The 20,524-nt window shown below is 40.1% G+C and overlaps 1 protein-coding gene across 1 annotated transcript in view; it reads right to left on the bottom strand.

Moving 5' to 3' along the window:
- The window catches only part of nrg3b (neuregulin 3b), a 220,063-nt gene extending 200,064 nt beyond the window's left edge, over nucleotides 1-19,999 (bottom strand). Inside the window, exon 1 of the mRNA XM_025010872.2 lies at nucleotides 18,682-19,999. Within this exon, the coding sequence (XP_024866640.1) occupies nucleotides 18,682-19,510 (829 nt within the window). The 5' untranslated portion in view covers nucleotides 19,511-19,999. The remainder of the gene's footprint in view (nucleotides 1-18,681) is intronic.
- Between the last annotated feature and the right edge of the window lie 525 nt (nucleotides 20,000-20,524).

The raw sequence follows: 20,524 nt of genomic DNA, 5'->3' as shown, positions 1-20,524 counted from the left end.
TGACCTGTTCAAAAAAACCCATTTAAAAATCAGAAGGGATTTGATATTGTACAATCGGAATATATTTACAGTGTCTGTCATTTTAATATCTTAAAAAGTCCTATTCCATGAGCCACTTGTGCTATTTAAAATGTAAAAACCATACAACTTATCGTCTGAACACAAACACACATTTTATTGTACTGAGTTCAGTGCTCACACTGACTTGTCTGACAAAAACTGTTTCTTTAGGATCCAAAAGGTTTCAAGTCCAAAACCCTTTGAATTTTTTTAAATGCATCCTTGTATCAACATTTAGTTTGATTTTACTATTGTCAATAAATGAGACAACAATATTCCATAATGTTTTACTCGTCAATGAAAATTATTCAACAATGCACCTTGAGGAGGTTCTTAAAAACACACATTGAAAGCCCAAGTTTGTGAAATTTTAAGACTTCTTAAATCTTTAATCTTCTTAAAGAAATATTTTAGTTCAGTCTGAGTAGGGGTAAGACCAAAGTGGACTCCAGTCTCAAAATGTTGGTGTTTTGTGCAAACACTTTTATAAACCTTCAGACCATCATCAAATTTGTATTACATAATTATTTACATAAATTTATGATCATTTGCAAGCACAAACATCCACAGCAGCACCTAGCTGTAGCACTCCTTGTGCAGCCTAGAGCACTTCCAGTCAGATGATATTTCTGTTGGGATAATTGGATAACATAAAACCTGTTAGACTTGGGAAGCACCAGTCATCAACTCTGTCCATAAGCCTTGGTGCTCTACAAGGATGTCTTCTCGGCACACACCATTCCTTCCCCGCCTATCAATGTCCTAACAACTTCAAATTCACAAATGACACAATGGTGCTGATCACTGATGATAAGTGCAAAATCTAGCAGTTTGGTTTGAGAATCATATCTTGAGCCTTAACATAAAACAAAAGACAGGATTGTGGACTTCTCGTCAGCCGAATATTCTCGTTGCTCTACATCACTGGAGAAAAGCAAGACTCCAGTTTTAAAGTCCTGGACCTGGCAGTAACAGAGGAACTGTCCTGGAACATCCACCCATCTGTCATCAGTAAAGCCCAGCAGCATCTCCTCTACCTGAGGAAACTGCGGAGGCAAAACCTGCCTGCTCAGTGCAACTGAGAGAGTGCTGACATTTTGTGTGACTGTGTGGTTTACCAGCAGCATTAAGGCAAAGCAGGTGGCCATACAGCGGGGTGATTAACACCACACAAAGAATCATCAGAGTACAGTTGCTAGACATCAACACCATTGCCACCTCCCGCTCCCTGCATCTCTCACACCACATCCTCAAAACCCATCACACCATCTGTTTCAGTTACCATCAGGTAAAAGGTTCAGATCCATCCGAGCACGAGCTTCCAGACTGACTAACAATTTCTTTACACAAGTCATATAACTAATAATTTTTCCCACCTTGAACATATCTGTACCGTCCTTCATATATACACATCAACATAACGATCTGAACTGTGAGTAACAGACTGGCACATGGACACCATTTGCACTGATGCTTACTAGTTTGTTTTTTTAATCTGTTTTGTTGATGTGTTTCAGCTTTTTAATCACCTAACTACCCATGGGCCTTATATGTGTTTATCAGTAGTTATTATTCATTTAATATCTATTTTTTTAATTTTCAGGCATTGCTGCTCTTCTGTTGTGTTTTTTTTTTTTAACACAGCAACAAAGTTTGTTGTTTGACTTGACTGATGTCAATGGAAAGGTCGACAAAACAGCATTAACATAAACTGCTATGACAACTTTTGAGATTGGATTTGATTTAAGACGGTAGCAATCCACTTTGGCCTTGGCCCTGCTTGGCCTAGCTATTAGCTTGTTGATCCATTCAGAATCAGTCTTTACTTCCTCAAATTGAGGTCGTTCAAAAAACTACAGTATCCGTAAGTAAAATATTATTTGTTAAAAACCTTTATGCAGAACCCCACTTCAGAAAAATCTGAACTATTACTTTAAGGTAGATTTACATGCCAGGAGGCATGATTGAAACTATGAAGCAGCATGCATTAAATGATAACCTTGGGTATTTAACTGACATACAGTAAATGTGGACAGATGCAACAGGAAACACATTCACAGTGGGTTTCTCTCATACTTGAATACTCTGGTCATCTGAGTGACGAGGCACTAGTAGCAGTACTCCACCCAACACTCAATCAAGGTGAAATATTGACATAAAATGCTACCAAAAATAGCTTGTGAAGGTTGGTTGCAAGGTCACAAGCTTTCAGTGCAAGTGTGCCAACTGACTGATAGACAGATGACCCGTTGCACACCACCCCCTCCTTCATACACAAAAACACACACAACAACACACTACCATACTTATTTAAATTTCTCTTTGCATATCTACCATTTCCTGTCACAAGGAGTAGACAGGGCAGCTTTGGACGAGGAAAACTCCCCCTCAGCAAAACACATTCATGCTGCTAGCGAGACAGGAGGACATTGGATAAAAGCAGGGGAGAGCAGGCAAAAAAATTCAGGCCCGGCACGCTGAGCCACACAGAGAGAGGGAGAGGGAGGAAAGACAGAGCAAGAGAGCAGTAATACGTTTTCATCTGAAATATTAAAGCCTCTGCATTAATCTGTCTTCACTCTCCCTGGGGTGCTGGTGAAGGCTCTCTGTGTCCTAGAGTTCCCTGAAAAAGGACAGAGGCTCACTACTGCACCTCCCGTTCCTTGTCAGGCCAGAAACTGCCTCCACAGCGAGGACTGCATGCTGAGCTGTTCTGAAATGGCCGCGGCGAGCTGCAAAACACAGTGTGGCCAAATTTGAAAATGTGTAAAAATGCTTTATTTGTCCAAGTCCTGATCATATTTTCATTCCTGAGCTTAAACATACAGTAATAGCATAATTAGTTCTTAAACTGATAACCATAAAGTAGAAACTCTGATGGGAGATTAATTTGGGGTTAGTTATTTTATCATGAGTTAGCCTCTTAAATTTGACTTGTTTTTATATAAATTTCCCCCCTAAAAGGATTAGCTCATTCATAGATTTATAAGTCAGAAAAATAACTTTCAAAAGAAATTAACAGTTTTAGTGCACTTACAGCAAAAATAGAGAAAAAAAAATCTAAATTTAAGTAAGGAAATAAATGGGTATATAGCTAGATAGACAGTTGGTTAGCTAAACAGTGTTCCCAATTCAAAGCAAACTGCAGTGGAGAGATCTTTTTTCTCTAAATGTGATACTAAATAACTGTTAAACATTTATTTTACAGTATTTTTAAATATCTGAAAAAACTAAAGGAACATTGTGTTTGAACAGTCAACCAGATAACATGTTGCTAATGGCGTGAAGGGATGAAAAATGTTAGATGAAGCTCTTAAATGACTGAAAATAAAACATCCACCCACATTAAGCCTTCTGTAAATACTTAATGGTCAATTTGACTATTTTATAACTTTGCTTCTAAGAAATCCTAATTAATAATGAAAGCAATAAGTTTGTGCTCCAGTTGACTAAATAAATTTCTGCACTGATTCATTAAATAGTCAAAAATGGACATCGACGCATTAGTAAGTTTGTCATTTTCCTCATTATTGGCTTGGAAAGGGAAGAAAAAAGAACAGAGCCAAATGAGCACTCTCTTAGCTGGATGTTTGGGGCCATCAAGCCTTCAAGCTTTGAACACCTACTTTGAATGTTCTGCTGGCAGCTCATGAAGGTGGTGGCACCCATCTAGCCTTTATCTAGGCCATCGGATCGGCAGCTGGACCCATCTGGCCCTGCTCTCTCCTCTTTTTTGTCCCTGCAACATACACACGCACATGTGGACGCACACAAAATCCATCATGTATACACATCCACCAGCTGTTGTGGATTACGAAAGAACAAGTGCTGTATTTTCTGACTTACGCCCAGCGATGGCCTTGCCCTGGATGCGACCCAGCACAAAAGCACAGGCTTGTTTATCTCTACATGCAATAATGCTGCAATCTTGCTTCAGATGCACACAAATTAGTAGTAACAGAGAAAAAAAATGGTAAATTCTGACACAAAGTAGCAAAGTCATTTATGTCTTCACTAAAGCTGGATGGTTTCTGAACAGCGCCATTTCCTCTTCTGAGGATCGGGATGCCTGTCTGCCTTCACCTTCATCCATCTTAACTTCCTTCCATGCATTGATCTAGCACGCTGACCCTCAAATTGCCCCACTGCCCAATCTCAGCTTCATCTTCATTATTCTCTTTAATGCCACAGACTCTCTGTGGCATTCTGCTTACATTGGTCCCACAGCACCCTTTTTTGACACTCTAGAAAGTAAAAGAAAATAGTCTTTTTGTAAAACACATGATTTCTGAGTAAAATGATCAAAACAGTCACTTGGGTAACCAGCTGAGGCTTTAAAGCTTAAGATGTTATGAAGGAGAGAGAAGGGGGGGGAGCTGTTGGACTGAGGAAAGCCCACCAAATGCTATCTCACAACTGCGATAAAATATTCCATCATATCCCTGAAGCATCCTGGCTCCAGCTGGGATCAAAGAGTACGCTTGATGACTGAGAGGGGAGTGCATATTAGTGCCTTCAACTGCAGTGTCTCACGTGCACCGAGCCATTCATTCCACTCCATTAATACTCATCATGGAAAAACACATCATAGTTTGATGTTGCACACTAAACCTCAATGCAGTACAGGAGATGATGCATAGGAGTCCAAAAAGCCACTGGTACCTTTTTGTGCTGGTGCTCTGTCATGATGTTATGATGATGATAATTTATGTTGCTATTTTTTGCTGTTTACTGTCTCATATCTGCGTCCTCCCAGGTACACCAGTAAACTGTGTAACCCTGTCATTACGCAAGGCTCCAAAATGCACAACTTTGCCACATACTCACAATTCAAAAGAAAAAAAGACTCCACATCTTGCTCTGGTTTTATTCATTTCAGGCAGCCTGTGACAGGTGTTTTATAGGGAGGAGCGCTGTTGTTGTGGATGTCCTATCAATGATTCAATGCAGCACATCAGATGGAAGAGAGAGACAGAGAGAAAGATGTCTCTGCCTGGATGTTCGGAGGGGAACTTTCAATATATAATTCACAGAGTTTGTCTGACGGGCTGGGCGAGAGCGTGATGGATGTTCTCTCAGTCTGGTGAAGATTCAGCGTTCTGAAACCTTGGCTCTCTTAGGTGCCTTTGAATCTGAACTTACATTGCCAAATGCCTTTTTATGATCTTTGATCTTGTACTGTAAGGATCTCTTGATCCTTATTCTGTGCTGCTGGAGTACAGACGTACTCCACACACAGCTTCAAACACACACACACACCCAGAGAAAAAAGCTGCCCTCATGCACTTAAAGAATGCTGGGTCCTCCAATGAATTTAGTAGCACAGCAGCTTGATTCAGATTTGACTAATAAAAGCACCTTATCCGAGACCAAAACAATATTTATCACTGGCAAGCATGAAGACTATAAATGTGTTTACGCTCTGCTGATTTTATTGTCAGTGCAGCACATCAATTAATGTACGTCTGCTGACTACCAGTGGATTTTGTTATGTTTCCTCAAGCAAAAACAAAGACAGCTAGGATGAAATAAATGTCACTTCTGTCCACCATTTAAAAAACTGTACAAAGCTGCACAGAATAACTTGTGTTTATATGTTTGTGTTAATCGGGAGGCTGAGGCAACAAATCCATAGGACAGAACCATGTGAGATGGCAGATTAGGGGAATATGAAAACACACTTCGGAGTGAGCGCTTTTGTCTTGTTATCTTTAGAAGTGAGTTGACATTATCCCCATGGATAAGGTTTTACCATGCATGGATTACCGCGTGAGACAAGCTGTGTACACCCCCAGGAAAATAATATGAGAGGACCTTATTCAATCTTTGTCTCCACTCTGCCTCCTTGTCTTGCTATTCATCAGGGCTATGATCAGCATACCTGCAGCTTCTGACACAGTGTATGGAAATAATGGCATCTGCTGTAGCCTCACAAGGGGCATCGGGCCATCTTTCACTGCATATTGAACAATCAAGTCAACAAACACCCAAACATTATGCTGCAGAGTCTTTTACAATAGGATAAATTCCCACATAGATGTTCTATAAAACAACAATGCATTCTATTTACAGACAGCACCTGTTGTAAAAAGACAATGATTGAGATAAAATGGGCACAATCCTAAAAGAGTAAATGAATCCAAATGGAAACAGATGTCCGTTTGAACTGTCTCTCGTCTTGCATAATCTTAGAAAGGGTGTTCAACATTATAGTTCAGCACATGTAAGGTTCTGATACTTTTCTAAACTTAACATGCTGAACAATCAGATCAGTTAAAAGCAAACATAAAACAGGCTCTGGCACACAGGCTTGTACTTAGTCATCTCAAACTTCATGTACAATAAAAAAGTAGGTTTTAAATGAGGACAAATTATGCAAATTTATATTGTATTCCATCTGTATTGTATAGTGTTGCATTGTAATATATTGTATTGTGTAATGTTGAGTTATACTGTATCGTATCATATTATTTGATAAATATTATCATATTTTATCATATTGTATTGTGTAATGTAGCATAGTATCATTACATATTATGTTGTGCTGTATTCCATTTACTGCTAATGTGTCACATGATCCCTTATTTATGTTTGATCAGAACTCCAGCAGAATGTTTTGATATCAGTAAGTAATAATCAAGAGAAGTTTCTGCATAAAGGATGGCCTCCTTGAGACAATTGTAAAACCCCATGTAAAGAAAAAAAATCTGAAACCATGCAATTGTTGATGAACACATGCTTTCATCTCTACCTCTGTCATAATGCATTTCTTTTCAAAATAAATGCATTAGACAATTTATAGGTCATTCCATTTGGCTTTTACGCTAAGATATAAAGATAAGTAACTGGAAAATAATAGGTATTGTGTGTGAGGTGTCATGGAAAGCAATGGCTGAGCATTTAGTTAGACAGTATAATGAACGGAGAAAATTCAGAGACCTAAATGGAAGGAAAAAGGCAACATGCCGGGTAATAATAATAGAGAACAGTTTTGATTCTTTGTAATTTCCTTGAGAACTCTTGAGGTAGTGATGGCCCAAGCTAAAATGGATTGATGAAAAATATTCTTATCTTTTCCGGTACACTCATCAGATAAGAGCTCTCATTGGCTGGTATCCATTCTGTCAGCAAAGGTAAGTGAATGAAAAATAGTTTGTTTTTTTTTTAAAGGAGGAGACAACAGAGAGAGAAGCAAGAGGAGGGCTTAAAATAGAGAACAGGAAGATGAGAATAAAAAGAAGGAAGGCTAACTATAGAGGCATGAATGTCAGTGGGAGGGAGCCATGCAAAAGAGAGGTGACCTCCATCTCCACCTCCACAAGCCACAGCAACCCTCTCCATCTCAGCCATGGCATCATGGCACATTTCCCGTCACTGGGGGTGGCAGCAGGCCACACATTGCAGTGAATCAATCCGACTGCCGCAACCTCCGCAATCCACGTTTTCCTGCAGACTCATCATGTACCCAGATGCTATGTGCAACCCAGAATCAGTATAAGTCACGTCCTTTGTCCTCAGTCTAAAGTCTTGTGTTCAATCAAGCATGTCTATGCTGAAATGGTTAAATACAGTTTAGAGACATTGATGCAATATAAAACCAAAAGAGATCATATATCTTGAAATAACATGCACAAATCTCCCTTTTTAGTAACCCATAAAAGTATCTGTGGGCCATTCAAATGTTTTTCAGAGCAGTAATAAAATTTTTATGCAATCATTCCGGCCATAATCTATCCAGAATAGACCCTATCTATTCCACTGAATAGGTGAGAGCTCGGGCTAACCTAAATCACAAATGGCACTGTCGCCGTTGCTACTTGCCGTCTCCTGGCCAGCAAAGATTGGCTGTTATTAGATTCACCGTATTCCACCAAAACCTGCCTCAAAGCCATCACTGCTGACACCTCCAGCCCCCCATTCCCTCTCTTTCACTCTTATTCGTTTGCAAATTGATAACGGAACCAGAGACCCCACAGGGTCTGTAATTCAATATTGAGATCTAACAGTCCCAGATCAGATATGATAGAGTGTAATCCTCTCTGCACTGCCACGGCCACATGCACTAATATATCTCAGAGCCTCATGAACTATCAGCAAGTCGCTATATTCTCTACAGATGAATGAAGGAATCAAGTAATATATGAATGAGTGATGGGGTTTCGAGGATAGACCTATACGGCAGTAATTGAGTACCCACTGTGGCGAACTAGTGGGCTTGAAAGCATGTGATTGAAATGAGTGCTAGTAAGTACTCCCTCAGCACAAACACACATTTCACCACCATATAGCTCTTAAAATCATTCTCTGCCAAGACAACTCCCAATTCCTCGAATTTGAACGGAGATGAAGTAGAGCAGTCATGTTCGGACAAAATAATGATCCTGCTGTTTACTTTCAATTAGGTTTGTTTCTTTCCTCGGGCTCAGAACACCTTCATTTCTCTGTGGGAACATTAGCAACAATTAACCCTGCGGGGGCAGATAATGCCACATTAGTGAAAAGACATGAACCAAAACAAGCTAAATGTGAACCCTATAGGTCTGATTTTACATCCGTGGACTTGTGTTTTCCTGTAAAATGTTATCTATGGGACCAGATGCCACACACTAAAATCCTACCCCATGAATGTGCCGTCAGACCACCAACTAAAGGACTTTTTTTCCAAGTACTTTTTTTTTTTTCAAGGAAAGCCTCATCAATTATTCACACTTCTAGCAAGACATATTCCACATGTTTCTCTTATATTACATTAATATTTCAGCTCCAGGCCCCCTCCAAACCCACACCCTATCGCTTCCTCTTGTTGCCACTTCCTGGAGGACATCTTGTCTTTATAAATCCCACTGTGACATTAGGAAGCCCTAAGATGGCCTCGATTAGGATTTACAGGCTTGTTTTGCTTACACTATTCCATGAGTCCAACAATATACTATGCCCAAGAGTCAAATATCACTTATAAGCATTTAATATGGATTACAAGATATCCACAACGGCAATAATGCAATGGTTATGTCGTATATACATGTAAAGTATAATATATACACTGAATCTAAGAAAATTATTTAAAATGAAGCTATGCGAAAAGGTTATAAACAATTACTAGCTTACCTATTGTAGATGTGCCTTAACTTTAGATTAATTCTGACTAGACTGAAAAGCCAGTGGTTAGTTTATGGTTAGGGATAAAACCAAAGTAAATCACTGATGTCTAGAAAACAATTCCAGTTTCAAAATATTTTACAGCAACTAAAACAGTCTATTACACACCTTTACATTGTGTGAATTTCCCATTACGTGATTAATTTATATAAAATTATGTAGTTAAATGCAAGTGAAAATAGTGTCAGCAGCACTTCCAATTGGAATATCATTTTTCTGCCAGAATAACCAGACAATTCTAAACTGATGGCGGTGTAAAGGCTTATAAAATAGCACAAATTAGCATGAACCATTATAAAATTGTTCAGACTTTGCATTGTTTTAAGTTAGTTGCAATCCACTTTGGTCCTGGTTCAGCTCACAAACTAGCCATAACCTCATCAGTCTGGTCAGAATTAAACTATTTTTCCAAACTGAGGCTGTTTGAAGAGACACCTACATTGTTCAAACGCTGTTCACAGAACCTGACTTCAAAACAATCTGAACTATCCTTTTAAATGTAAACTTTAGCCAAAACTACTTGGGATTAAAAAAAAAAATCTAGCCCTAGCATTTGAGGATGTACATTGTATTTACAATGAAAATTTAAAATAGAAAAGTAGTTTAGTCCTGTTAGGTTCAAGGTATTACCTTTACTGTGTGTTTATCTTTAAAGTCTTTAAGGGGTTCTCTAAAAAACACAACTGACCAGGAACAAGAAACTAGTGTTCATTAAAAGCATTTGTTCCCTTACTTCCCTTAAAAAGATCCACGTGCTTTATGTTACAATGGGTCAGGCATTGAGTTAGATCCAGTCGTGGTCAGGATTTGCCAGTTTAACTTGAGTAGAAGAGATATGTTTATACTGCCTAGGAGGAAGTTGTTGCCTAAGAGGCTCAACTCAAGGATCAAATGTCCCTAATGCTGGAGAGGATGACATGCAACGACTACCCAAGGCTCCAAACTCGGCTGTTACGCAGGAAGGCTCTAAGCTGGACAACTACACCAATGTCACGCATGTTATCGCAGTTTCACCTTACTGTGTCTAAACAATTAGCACTTTCCTTTTATTGACCCATCAGTGCTACCTTATCTGGCATGCTCTGAGCAGTACTATGCATTACGGTAACATGATATGACAAATATTGGACAAAAAGCTTCTTTAGTACCAGCTGTCCTGTTACAGAAGCAATTTAGTTTTGGCTATCAATTGCCATTTTTACTATTCTGATCACATTTCTGTCAAATATTTCTTCAAACTCAAAGGTCAAACAGTCAAAAATCAACTTAAGGAAATACATATTTATTTAAAATATATATTGATGATGGGTAAAATATCTATTACTAAAAGTGAAAGTGGTACATCTTCACTTATCCATGCTCTTATGGTAAACTATTTCTTAGATACTGAGACACATTGAATGTATGTACAATGCACAGTATAATATATTACCGTATAATATAATATAGCTCTCACTGATTTGCATTTTCTGCTGATTTAGTTCAGTGCAGGACACATTCTGAAGACATTGTGGTGACAGGAATGATGTGAAATACGGATAATACCTTGAGGGCAATCTGCATAAAAATGAGGGAGATAATAATAGAACAGGTAGAGTGGTGGTCTGAGATATGCAAAACGTCTAGCCAATGCTCATTTACTCAACTGTCATGTCTATATGCCTTTACCTTGCCGCTGGATTCTCATCCTGAAGGAGGCTCTCATGTTTTTTTGAAAGTCTTTGCCCAATAAATCCTTGTATTACTCTTTTGTATCCACCACACCCAGCCCCTGTCATGCTTCCTTTCATTCTTTCTCTCTTTCTCTCTACCAGCTGTCCTTACTCGGGGCTCTCTCCCTCCCGTTTCCTCATTGATTCCTCGAGGGTCAGTGAGTCGAGCACAGCACTAGCAATGGAAAGGGCATGAGATCATTTGCCACAAAATTTCAAACATTCAGTGTGCAGTCGCTCTTGGATAATTTGTCTGCAGGCGAACCCCGCTGAATACACAGATTTATTCTGCTTTGTAATTGGTGCCCATCAGTGTCAAATGTCCCTGCTATCTAGATGTTCGAGGCCAATGCTGCAGAATGCTGAGCACTTTGATTAATTTGCATGTGAAAAGTACAAGTGCACATTTTTTTGTGTTCGATGAATCTAAAGCATGCCAAGATTTGAAGGAAATGTTCTAGTCTTGTTTGTTTTTGGAGGAACATAATTCAGCATGATTCATTTGGAAAATAACCCTCAAATTTCAGCAAAATTGAAAAAAACAAAAGATTAGAAATCATAGAAGCCAAATATTGTGAGAATCTTGCACATATCAGAGCATCTTTTTCTAAAGCTTTTCACAGGAATACAAAGATTATTTCTTTTCTGCTGTGTTATAAAGATAAAACCTAACATTTTTCATTAAAATTGTTGAATTAAAAAAGTGCTTTTGCTCTAAGGCCAACCTTTTTTTTTACTTTTTGACATACAAAACTCCATGAAAGAAGAGTTTGAGTTCAAATGTCCTTTAGTAACTTAAGACCTGAACTGATAAAAGCTAAGGTTTGAGAACTCGCCTTCCAACTAAAAAGATATTTGCAAATGGGTGCAGCTGCACACGCTGTGCAGAACCAGCCCTGTTGAGCCAGCTTCGGCGAACAAACAGAGCATGTCTCTGGAGAGACAGAGAGGCCTCTGAGGCTGTCTGGCAAATCTCAGTCTGACCTCCCCGGAGAGAGAGAAATAGAGAGAGAGAAGCAAACTGGATTTATATCTTTGTTTTTAATCCCCCCTTACACGCTCCACTGGTCCTACAGTGGTACTTTACGCAGCCTTCGTATATAGCCAGGAAAAAACAACAACAACAAACAAACAGCAAAAATACAGGGCTCACATGACGAGAAAAGCATCCTATTCTTTTTCCTGTCTCATCAGAGAAAACAATCGCCTGTGGCGCTTAGGGCAAAGCAAATGACAGGCTTGCAACTTCACATCTGTAATAACGTTGGGCTGCTATTCATACTGAGATGTCATTTTGTTTCAGCTGCAGAAATCAATTTGACACTGGGTTTTTTTTTATCAGGGATGCTTGATGATAGCAAAAATCAAACTTGCAATTTAATAATTCAGGTTTTTTCTATTCAATATTGTGAGAAAAAAAGCATGAAATGGACATCTCAGGGTATACTGGTCAGAAACAAGGTCAAAACGAGAGGGTGTGTTTGAACATAAATCCTCTCTTGTAAAGACAACCAACAATCCCTACCGGATACTGCGGCCCTCCGACAGGGGAGATAAGAGGGCATGGAAAGGGGTGGGAAACCTGCACAGCTTGAAAGACCTTCACAGGATCCACAGGAAAAGAAACAGCAGGTCAAGGCATCCTGGGGGCTGAGCTGACAACCAACCTAAACTTCAACCACACAAAATTTAAAATACGACCTGTCGAGGGGGCTGCATCCATTTGGAGTCAAAGAAGAGCAAACTGAAGTTAATGATCCTGCCACAGCTTAACGAAACCATGTCGAGGCTTCCTCTGCATGTTGACAAAAGACTCCATAGTCTCTGTTGAATTTAATTAAAACGGTGAATAGGACCGAGCATTTAGAGTGCTTTTATACTGAAGATCTTATTTTAATCATCCTTGGAAGCTTAAACAATACATAATAAATTTCAATTAGTTAGCAAGTCCTTCTTCTAACCAGATGATTTAGTTTTTGAATCTTGAGTCTGCCCTTCTGTGTTTACCGTGGCAAGCTGTCATCCCAAAGTCAACAGCAGGAATAGTAAGAAAGTTTATTTGAGTCTGTTAGCTTGTCTATGAGAAGATTTAATCAGCATCATAGCATTACATTCATGAAAGATGAGTCTGAGATGGATGAATAAAAAACTCATAAAGCTAGTTACTTCTTGGTCAACACATCAACATTCAGGGGGGAATTAAATCACAAGATAGTTATGTTGAAATATTTGTAAGAGAGGTTCTATTGCTTTGCTGCTTTAACAAAAACAGTAATTGGAGAGTTCCACATTTTATCTGATACAAATTGTGTTTAAAGTAGCTGAGCTTTTATATGTTTATTATGATCATTGATCTGCCAATTCCTAGGGACCATATTGAAAGTGCAAACTATGAATATGAGCTCCCATCTACTTTACTTTCTTTCCAAAATATCTCCTCCAACTTTTCAAGAGGAATATTGTCCCAAGACAGCCAAGAGACTTATCTGGTTCAGATTTTGGGACTTCCCCAAGACCTCCTTTTGGTGACATATGTCCAAAACACCTCTTCTGAGTTGTGTTTTGTAGGAATCCTCACCAAATTTCTGAATTTCCCTTTTTATCCAGAGAAATGACAGCTCTACTCGAAATCCCTCTTTGATAGGTAAACGCCTCATCCTAGCACTAAAGGTGAGCAAGACACCCTTCAGAAAACCTTTCAGCTCAACACTCCCTTAGTCCACCCTTTGACCAACACTTGTAAACAAAGCCCCAGGAAATCTCAGCTACCTTAGAGGGATGGTTAAGATCATTATAAGTAGGATTTTGTGATGACAGCAAAAGGTCGTGGCCTTGTTTGGACTAGTTGTAACCCCATCACTCTGGTCAAAACTAAACTAGTTCTACAAACCAAGGCCATACAAAGAGTTATCTACAACACATTATTTGTTCATAACCTTTTCACAGAACTTCACCTCTCAAGTTCTGAACTATCGTTTGAAAACAGCTAAAAGTTATTTGTGTTTAATTGTTTTATAACATAAAGAGGGATTAAATAAATTTGATCACTGCCAGTCAAAAAAAAAAAAAATCTATTCAACCAATAAGTAAAAGAAAACGGGCTAACTGCTAATCACTCAGATGTCATTGAATCCAAGCAACAATCTAGACCCAAAGACAGCAGTGGTACAATTTTATCTTTAAATGCTTTAACTGCACAGCTGTTGTAGTTAAATATCAGTTGTTTCAGTCAGCTGGTTTGCAGCAGCCTTGGTTGCTTTCATGCATTCTCTCTTCCATATCCTCACACAGATGGGAGATGTTTCCTTTGTGTAAAAGGTGTTGATGCACAATGTGCGCTTCCCACACATTAGGGTGCTCACTGACTCGGCTGTTTCCCCAGAAACAGCCACCGATTTCACCGAAGAACAATAACATCTTTGAATTGCTCGACAAAAAAATTGCACTGTGACTGCTTATTCACAGGGCTGGAAATGGGCTAGTGATATGTGCACGGAATTACAACCACTTTTTCAGCTGAGAAGAGAGTTGAATGGGCCGAGAGCCAACGCAGCGTCCCATGGTTTCCCAACAGGCATTCATTGTCCACTGCTCCATTCGCCATTTATGTCCCTACTTTTAAGCCACTGGGGTTTGCATGAGACTACAGTTGGATACGTAACAACCTTGAATAGAGAAAAACCAAATGATAGATTCATGAGTTGGAGCAAACACATGCTACATGCTTGTCTTTGTGTTCACAAGTGTGCCAGTTTTTGTGCAACTGCCCATATGCTCATGAATGTGAGCTGAGGAGCTAAGTAAAAAGGAAGAGAGAAAGCACAAAAGCAAAGCAAAAATAGATGGTGGAATACAATGACACAGGGAGCTGACACAATAACCACAGGGAAACGGGTAGACTGGGGGGTGAAAGAGGAAGACGAAAGACAAAAGGATGAAGTAAAATATGCCTCTATCCCCAATGGACACAGCTTGTCTGTCTTTGAGGACACAGAGACTCATTTAGATCTTACAAAAAAAGAAAAAAAAGAAAAAATCAGGAGCAGTAAGGAGAAAGGAGGAAAAAAAAGAATCCTTTCATAACCTCTTAGTATATTTGTTGTGCCGGAAACTTGAGATGATAACTTAACACACAACATAAAATAAGACAACTTAGCTGTGGATGGAAACAAACGCACCTGAAGTCGTGCTTTACAGAGCATTTCATCACCAGGAGAGACATTTTCTGTGTATCCTTTTAAATACGCTACATTACACAACTCTATAGTTTTTTCAATTACAAAATTAAAGTTATACAAATAAAAATAAACACCACAAAGGTTGTGTTAGTATACTAAAGGCTACTCTTTGTAACCTAGACATTGTTTTTTAGTGGTTGCAAGCTATAAATCGTCAAATGACACATATAGACATTAAGGTCTATAAATTCTTGAATATAAAAGGATTTCTAATATTGTGACAGAAAAAAAGGCATAGAGAGACTAAACTTTGACCATAAATTGCTAAATTATTTATTGTGATAAAGCTACTGAGTTGTTACTAAGGTATTTTTAAGAACATGACGTTGACAAAAACTAAGTAAAAAATAGCTTACCAAAAAGCTTCCTTGTTGCTATAAGGAGTAATTTTGTGACTCAACAAAGAGCCAAGAGTTTAGAACTGTGATTAGATATTTTGTGTTCTGGGAAATCAATTTTTTTTAAAGTCTTATTGGGCTTCATCCTATAAGCTTATTCCATCTAAAATAGTGTTATTTCAAATTTTCTGTTTAAGTAAGTGTTAGAATACTTCAGATTATCAAAGCTTGCTTCACATTTAGTTGGTATCCCTTAAAGCAATAATACAGGTCTTTTGAAGTGGGTTTCTGTGAAAAGGTTATGAACAATTAATTCATCACCTGTTGTGCTTAGCTGTTTGAACTGCCTCGGGTTAGGAAAAAAAAATCGTTTTGACCGGATTGACAAGCTAAGAGATAGTCTGAGTGGGGCCAAGACCAAATAGGACAATTGCCATCGTAAAACAACTTCAATCTCAAAGAGTTTTTTAAACAGTTAATACAAATTCTATGTTATCAATCTTTATATTGCAATCATTTCCACATTACAATTATATTCTGGCAAAAATATTCTGATAGTCCTGCCAGGAAGTGCCACAGGCTGCATCAGAAGTGCTACAGCTAGCTATTGCTTCTGTCTTTTGTGCGTGAAAGTAACCATTAAACTCTGTAAATAACAGTAAATATCTAATAAAAAAGGGTTTACATGAAGTGCTATAGTTTTGTTTTCAATAAAGTTGTTTTAAAGATGGACGCAATTCAATTTGCTCTTGGCCCCACTTAAACTAGCTGTTCAAAGAGTTACCTATAACAGGTAAGACAGGAATCCTTCATAACCTTTGCACAAAACCCCCACTTCAAAAAATTATAACTACTACATTAACATTTAAATTAAATTTGGAAACAGGGATTTCTAAATCGTTGACAAAAAAAAAAAGTCTTCTATTGACTTCAAGCTCAAGGAGCTTCACACGTTCGTTTGGTACTTTTGAAGTTTCACCTACTGACTCTGATATACACAAAAATGCATGAAATAAACCCACTGCCTGTGGTGTTAGCCTGGAGACTTGCCAGAAACATAAGCCTACAGAGAAAATTGCTTTTATATTTGAAAGCTTTTATTAACAAAGAACCGCTTCACTAAGTATGCTTTAGCGTGTAAGGGCTGTGGCCTTTTATAGTATACAGCACAAACAGATGCTTCCTGATGTTCGCACAAGGGAGCCGCTCGCTTTGGCAGCTCTCAGCTGTTTGGCAGCTCTTTGGCAAGTGATATAATTGACTCTGGAGCAGGAGACTATTTTGCAGGAGGAGTCTAAGACTGTCTGTGGGCATAAAGAGCCAACTAAGCTGAAAATATTTAGCCCCAAAAGATGAAGAATCTGTCACTTGATCACAGTGTGTTGGTGCAATCGATACCACTGATACATCCAACTGATACACAAGATGGATAGTTTGTAGTGAACCAAAACGTATACCCGAAATGTAGAAAAATGAACGTTTCAGTTCTCATATTAAAGGGATAGCCTGGGCATTAGTGAAGTGATGTTCTGTCAAATAGTTATCAATAGTTAGTACCCCATCAGCTGTGACCTCGGTCATAGAGCACAGAGTTTGGAAAAAAGGGTGAAAGTCTTCAGCCAGGTTAGGTTAATTGTTTTCTCAACCGAACAATGTTGCGACATGAATGCATGTGTTCTGAGCAAAAATGGTGTATTTGCCAATTGTGTTGAGGCTACACATGTATCAGTCCAATGGAAGTTGAGTAAACATTTGAATTGACAAGGCATTAATGTGGTGTTCTTTCACACCAGTATGATGTTTTTGAGTACGTTTTGAGTGTTTTATGCACCTAAAAAAACAATCAAAAAGGGGCCCTTGTTTGGCTAGCCACTAGCTGAGCCTGGACTATTGATAACTATTTAACAGATCAGCATTTCAAAAACAACAAGACTGTGACATTTCACAGCTTTTTGTGTGTTAATGAAGAGCTATATTTAATTCACTCCCACGCTAAATCAACTTATATAAAGCTGGGGTAAAAATGCAACTTGTGAGTCAAAGAAAAGTCATTTCACCTCAGTCATGTTCGCCATCACTACACTCACATCCTGCCCCACCCACAACTCAAAGAAATTCTGCTGGGTGTTGAAAACACGTCCCTTGTGGAATTAACAATCCCGAAGCCTTCTTCCTTTATACAATACAAAATATGCAAAATTCAGAGCTCCCCAGCTTTGTACCCTCTATCTCCCTCAAGCCTTTCCCTTACTTAGCCCTTTCCATCTGCTGTTTCTCTTCTTCTTGCAGCTCCTACTCCCGATTCTCCTGCTTTGTTATGCTCCTCGCATCCGAGTCCTTCATTCGCCATCCTCTTTAACTTTGCTGTTTTTCAAAGGGCTTCTCTTCCTTTTCTACCATTTCTATTCAAATTCCGCTTGTCCTCTGATACCTTATTCTCTTCCCTGTATCCATCTTACTTTCCCTGTGAGCCTCCCCCATCCCCTCACCCCCTACATCTCCCTGCAGTGTAAAGCAGTACCTGCGACACTCTGCTAAATAGGATATGTGGCCTTGCTATATCTGATTCCTCTAGACGGGAGGTGGGAGCTAACCTTTCTCCCACCTCGACACCTTACAAGCTACTGCTGTTTGTTTTTATAACTTAAATATGATGTCCTTGATCACATTCCCCGAGCTTTTAAACTTGGCACACAAAACAAAACAAAATTTTATCTGTGAGATGGGGGCCTTGCTTTCAATGGTACTTTAACCACAGTGAAGAAAAGAAAAAAGAAAAAGAAATCTCCTCTGAAGATTCATATCGGATTAATGCACAAGTGAAAGATAAAGATGAAAGGGGTGAAAGTCAGAGAATATCCCCTGATATCAGCCTGGGCTAATGAATACGATTAATATTAAGCTACTGGAGTATCCACTTTCCATGTAGATAAAAATGGAAATATATAATTATGTTCTCTGAGAATGAGCTATAACCAAGTCAGTCAGAAAATAAGATTTCTTTATCCAAGCATAAAAAAGGTACAGGCAATAGTTGATTACTGCTGTGAAACACCATTCTTACAGCGATAAAGGCCCAAGAGCTCTTCTGATACACTTATCACCAGTTCTGTATGTAACCTCACACAACTGTGCTCACTCATACAACAACATTAACCCAAAAAGTGAACTTACGTGTTCTGAAGCGGTGGTGTGGGCGTGTGGCAGGGCCCTTTCCCGGGCGCCCATGATTCCAGCGCGAAGTGGGCTTCATCGGGGCAGCCGGCTGGGAGGTGGTCGGCTGCACCTTGGAAGTGCTTTTTGCAGTAGCCGTGCTTGTGGTGGACGCCGTGGTGCTGATGGTGGGAGAAGTCTGCCCTGGCTTTGAGTTGGCAGCTCCATTACGTCCATTGGCAGTGCTGCTTCCTTTTCTGACGGTGCTGCGAGGGGTGACCTCCTTAACGCTAGGTGGTGGGGTGAGTCGGGTGGCACGTGTGGCAGAGGTGGTAACCACAGGCCCGCTAATGCGAGTGCCGACTCGATTATACAGGTGCGGGGCACGATTGCCGTCTCCACTGGCATTGCTGCCATTTGCTGAATGATTCGCTGGTGGACCAGATCGAGTTCTTGGCGCCGGAGCGAGCGGCGTGGTTGTAGACACCATAACCGTTGAGGGTGCAGCTAACGTAGTGGTGGCCGTGGAAATGTCAGGCCCCTTGGGCATGGCACTGGGTTTGGAGAGAAAAATTGGGTCCTGTCCAATGCTACCTTTGGGGTCCACCAGATCTGTGGGGACATAGTCTTGGACTGAGCCCACCACAATCCATTTCAGCAGCATGAGACTGAGTCCCAGTCCCACGAAGCCCATGACCAGGGGGACAGCACAGAGCCAGGTCTGCTGGCGAGGCCACACGGCACACGGGCCACAGCGAAGAGGCCCCGGGGCGCGAGGAGACGGTTGTTCCGCCCCTGGCTCCTCCAGCGTCATGGGTGCTAGAGTGCTTGAACCAGATCGCTCATTCATTTTGTCTTTTCTTTCTTTCTTTATATTTTTAGAAGATTTGGGAGGTCAGACCGGTGGCCAGATGATGCAGGGACATGTGCGAGGGAGGAGATGTGTTGCCAAAGCAGTGCCGCTGTGCATTTTGGGTAAATATACACAAAACTTAACCTACTCATGCAGGGATGTAAAACTCAGGGGCAGACACATCACACTCACATTCACGTTCTAATTAAAAGCTGGCACAGCACTCAAACGCATTCCCAAGCAACGTAGCCTACACTCCCTCTGGCGGACAAGAAACCAAACACACATACACACACACATACACACACAAAGTCACTCACATAAACACACGACAATATTCACACTTCCCATGAGCATACAGGTTACAGACAGGTGAACAAGGCGGGTGGGGGTGGTCAGGGGAGGGGCTCTTTAACGAAGCGGTAATAAATCCCAGGATGCTTCACTCCCTTGTTAAAAAAGGCGTCGCAAAAAAAAAAAAAAAAAAAAAAAGAAGGGTGGTGGGGGTGGTGGTGGTGGTGGGGGGGGGGATGCAGGAGGATATCGATCCGTGGCGTGGTGAGCTTCAGACTGGAGCTGTAAATCCATGTGCGCGTGCAACAACCCAGGCTTCTCCTCTATCAATCGGTTGATTATCGGCCGCGTGAGGTCCTTAAAATACAAACCAAACACTGCTCGTCGGCGCCCTCGGTCTCTTAGGTGTCATAAGAGTTCCTTTAAACACATATATATGTGTGTTGAGAGAAAGAAAGATGGCTTGCCTTTATCACTTCTCTGTTTCTTCTTTTTTATATTGTAGGATTGGTCCAACTTTGGTCCCTCTCCTCCTCCCTGCAGCGGGCTGTAATCCAAAAGCCACACACCTGAAACAAATCAGATCTGATTGGGGGAGAGGCTGTTTGGATGTTTGTCGCTAAATCCAGCTGATCCAGGTCCAGTTTCTGCTGCTGCTGCTGATGATGATGATAATGACAGGCTCCTGAGCTGTCCGTCACTGTGATGATGGTGGGG

This window comes from Kryptolebias marmoratus, linkage group LG17 (genome assembly GCF_001649575.2).
Source record: "Kryptolebias marmoratus isolate JLee-2015 linkage group LG17, ASM164957v2, whole genome shotgun sequence".
Lineage (NCBI taxonomy): Eukaryota > Metazoa > Chordata > Actinopteri > Cyprinodontiformes > Rivulidae > Kryptolebias > Kryptolebias marmoratus.
Note: the sequence above shows the minus strand (reverse complement) of the source record. Positions and strands in the feature narration are given on the sequence as shown.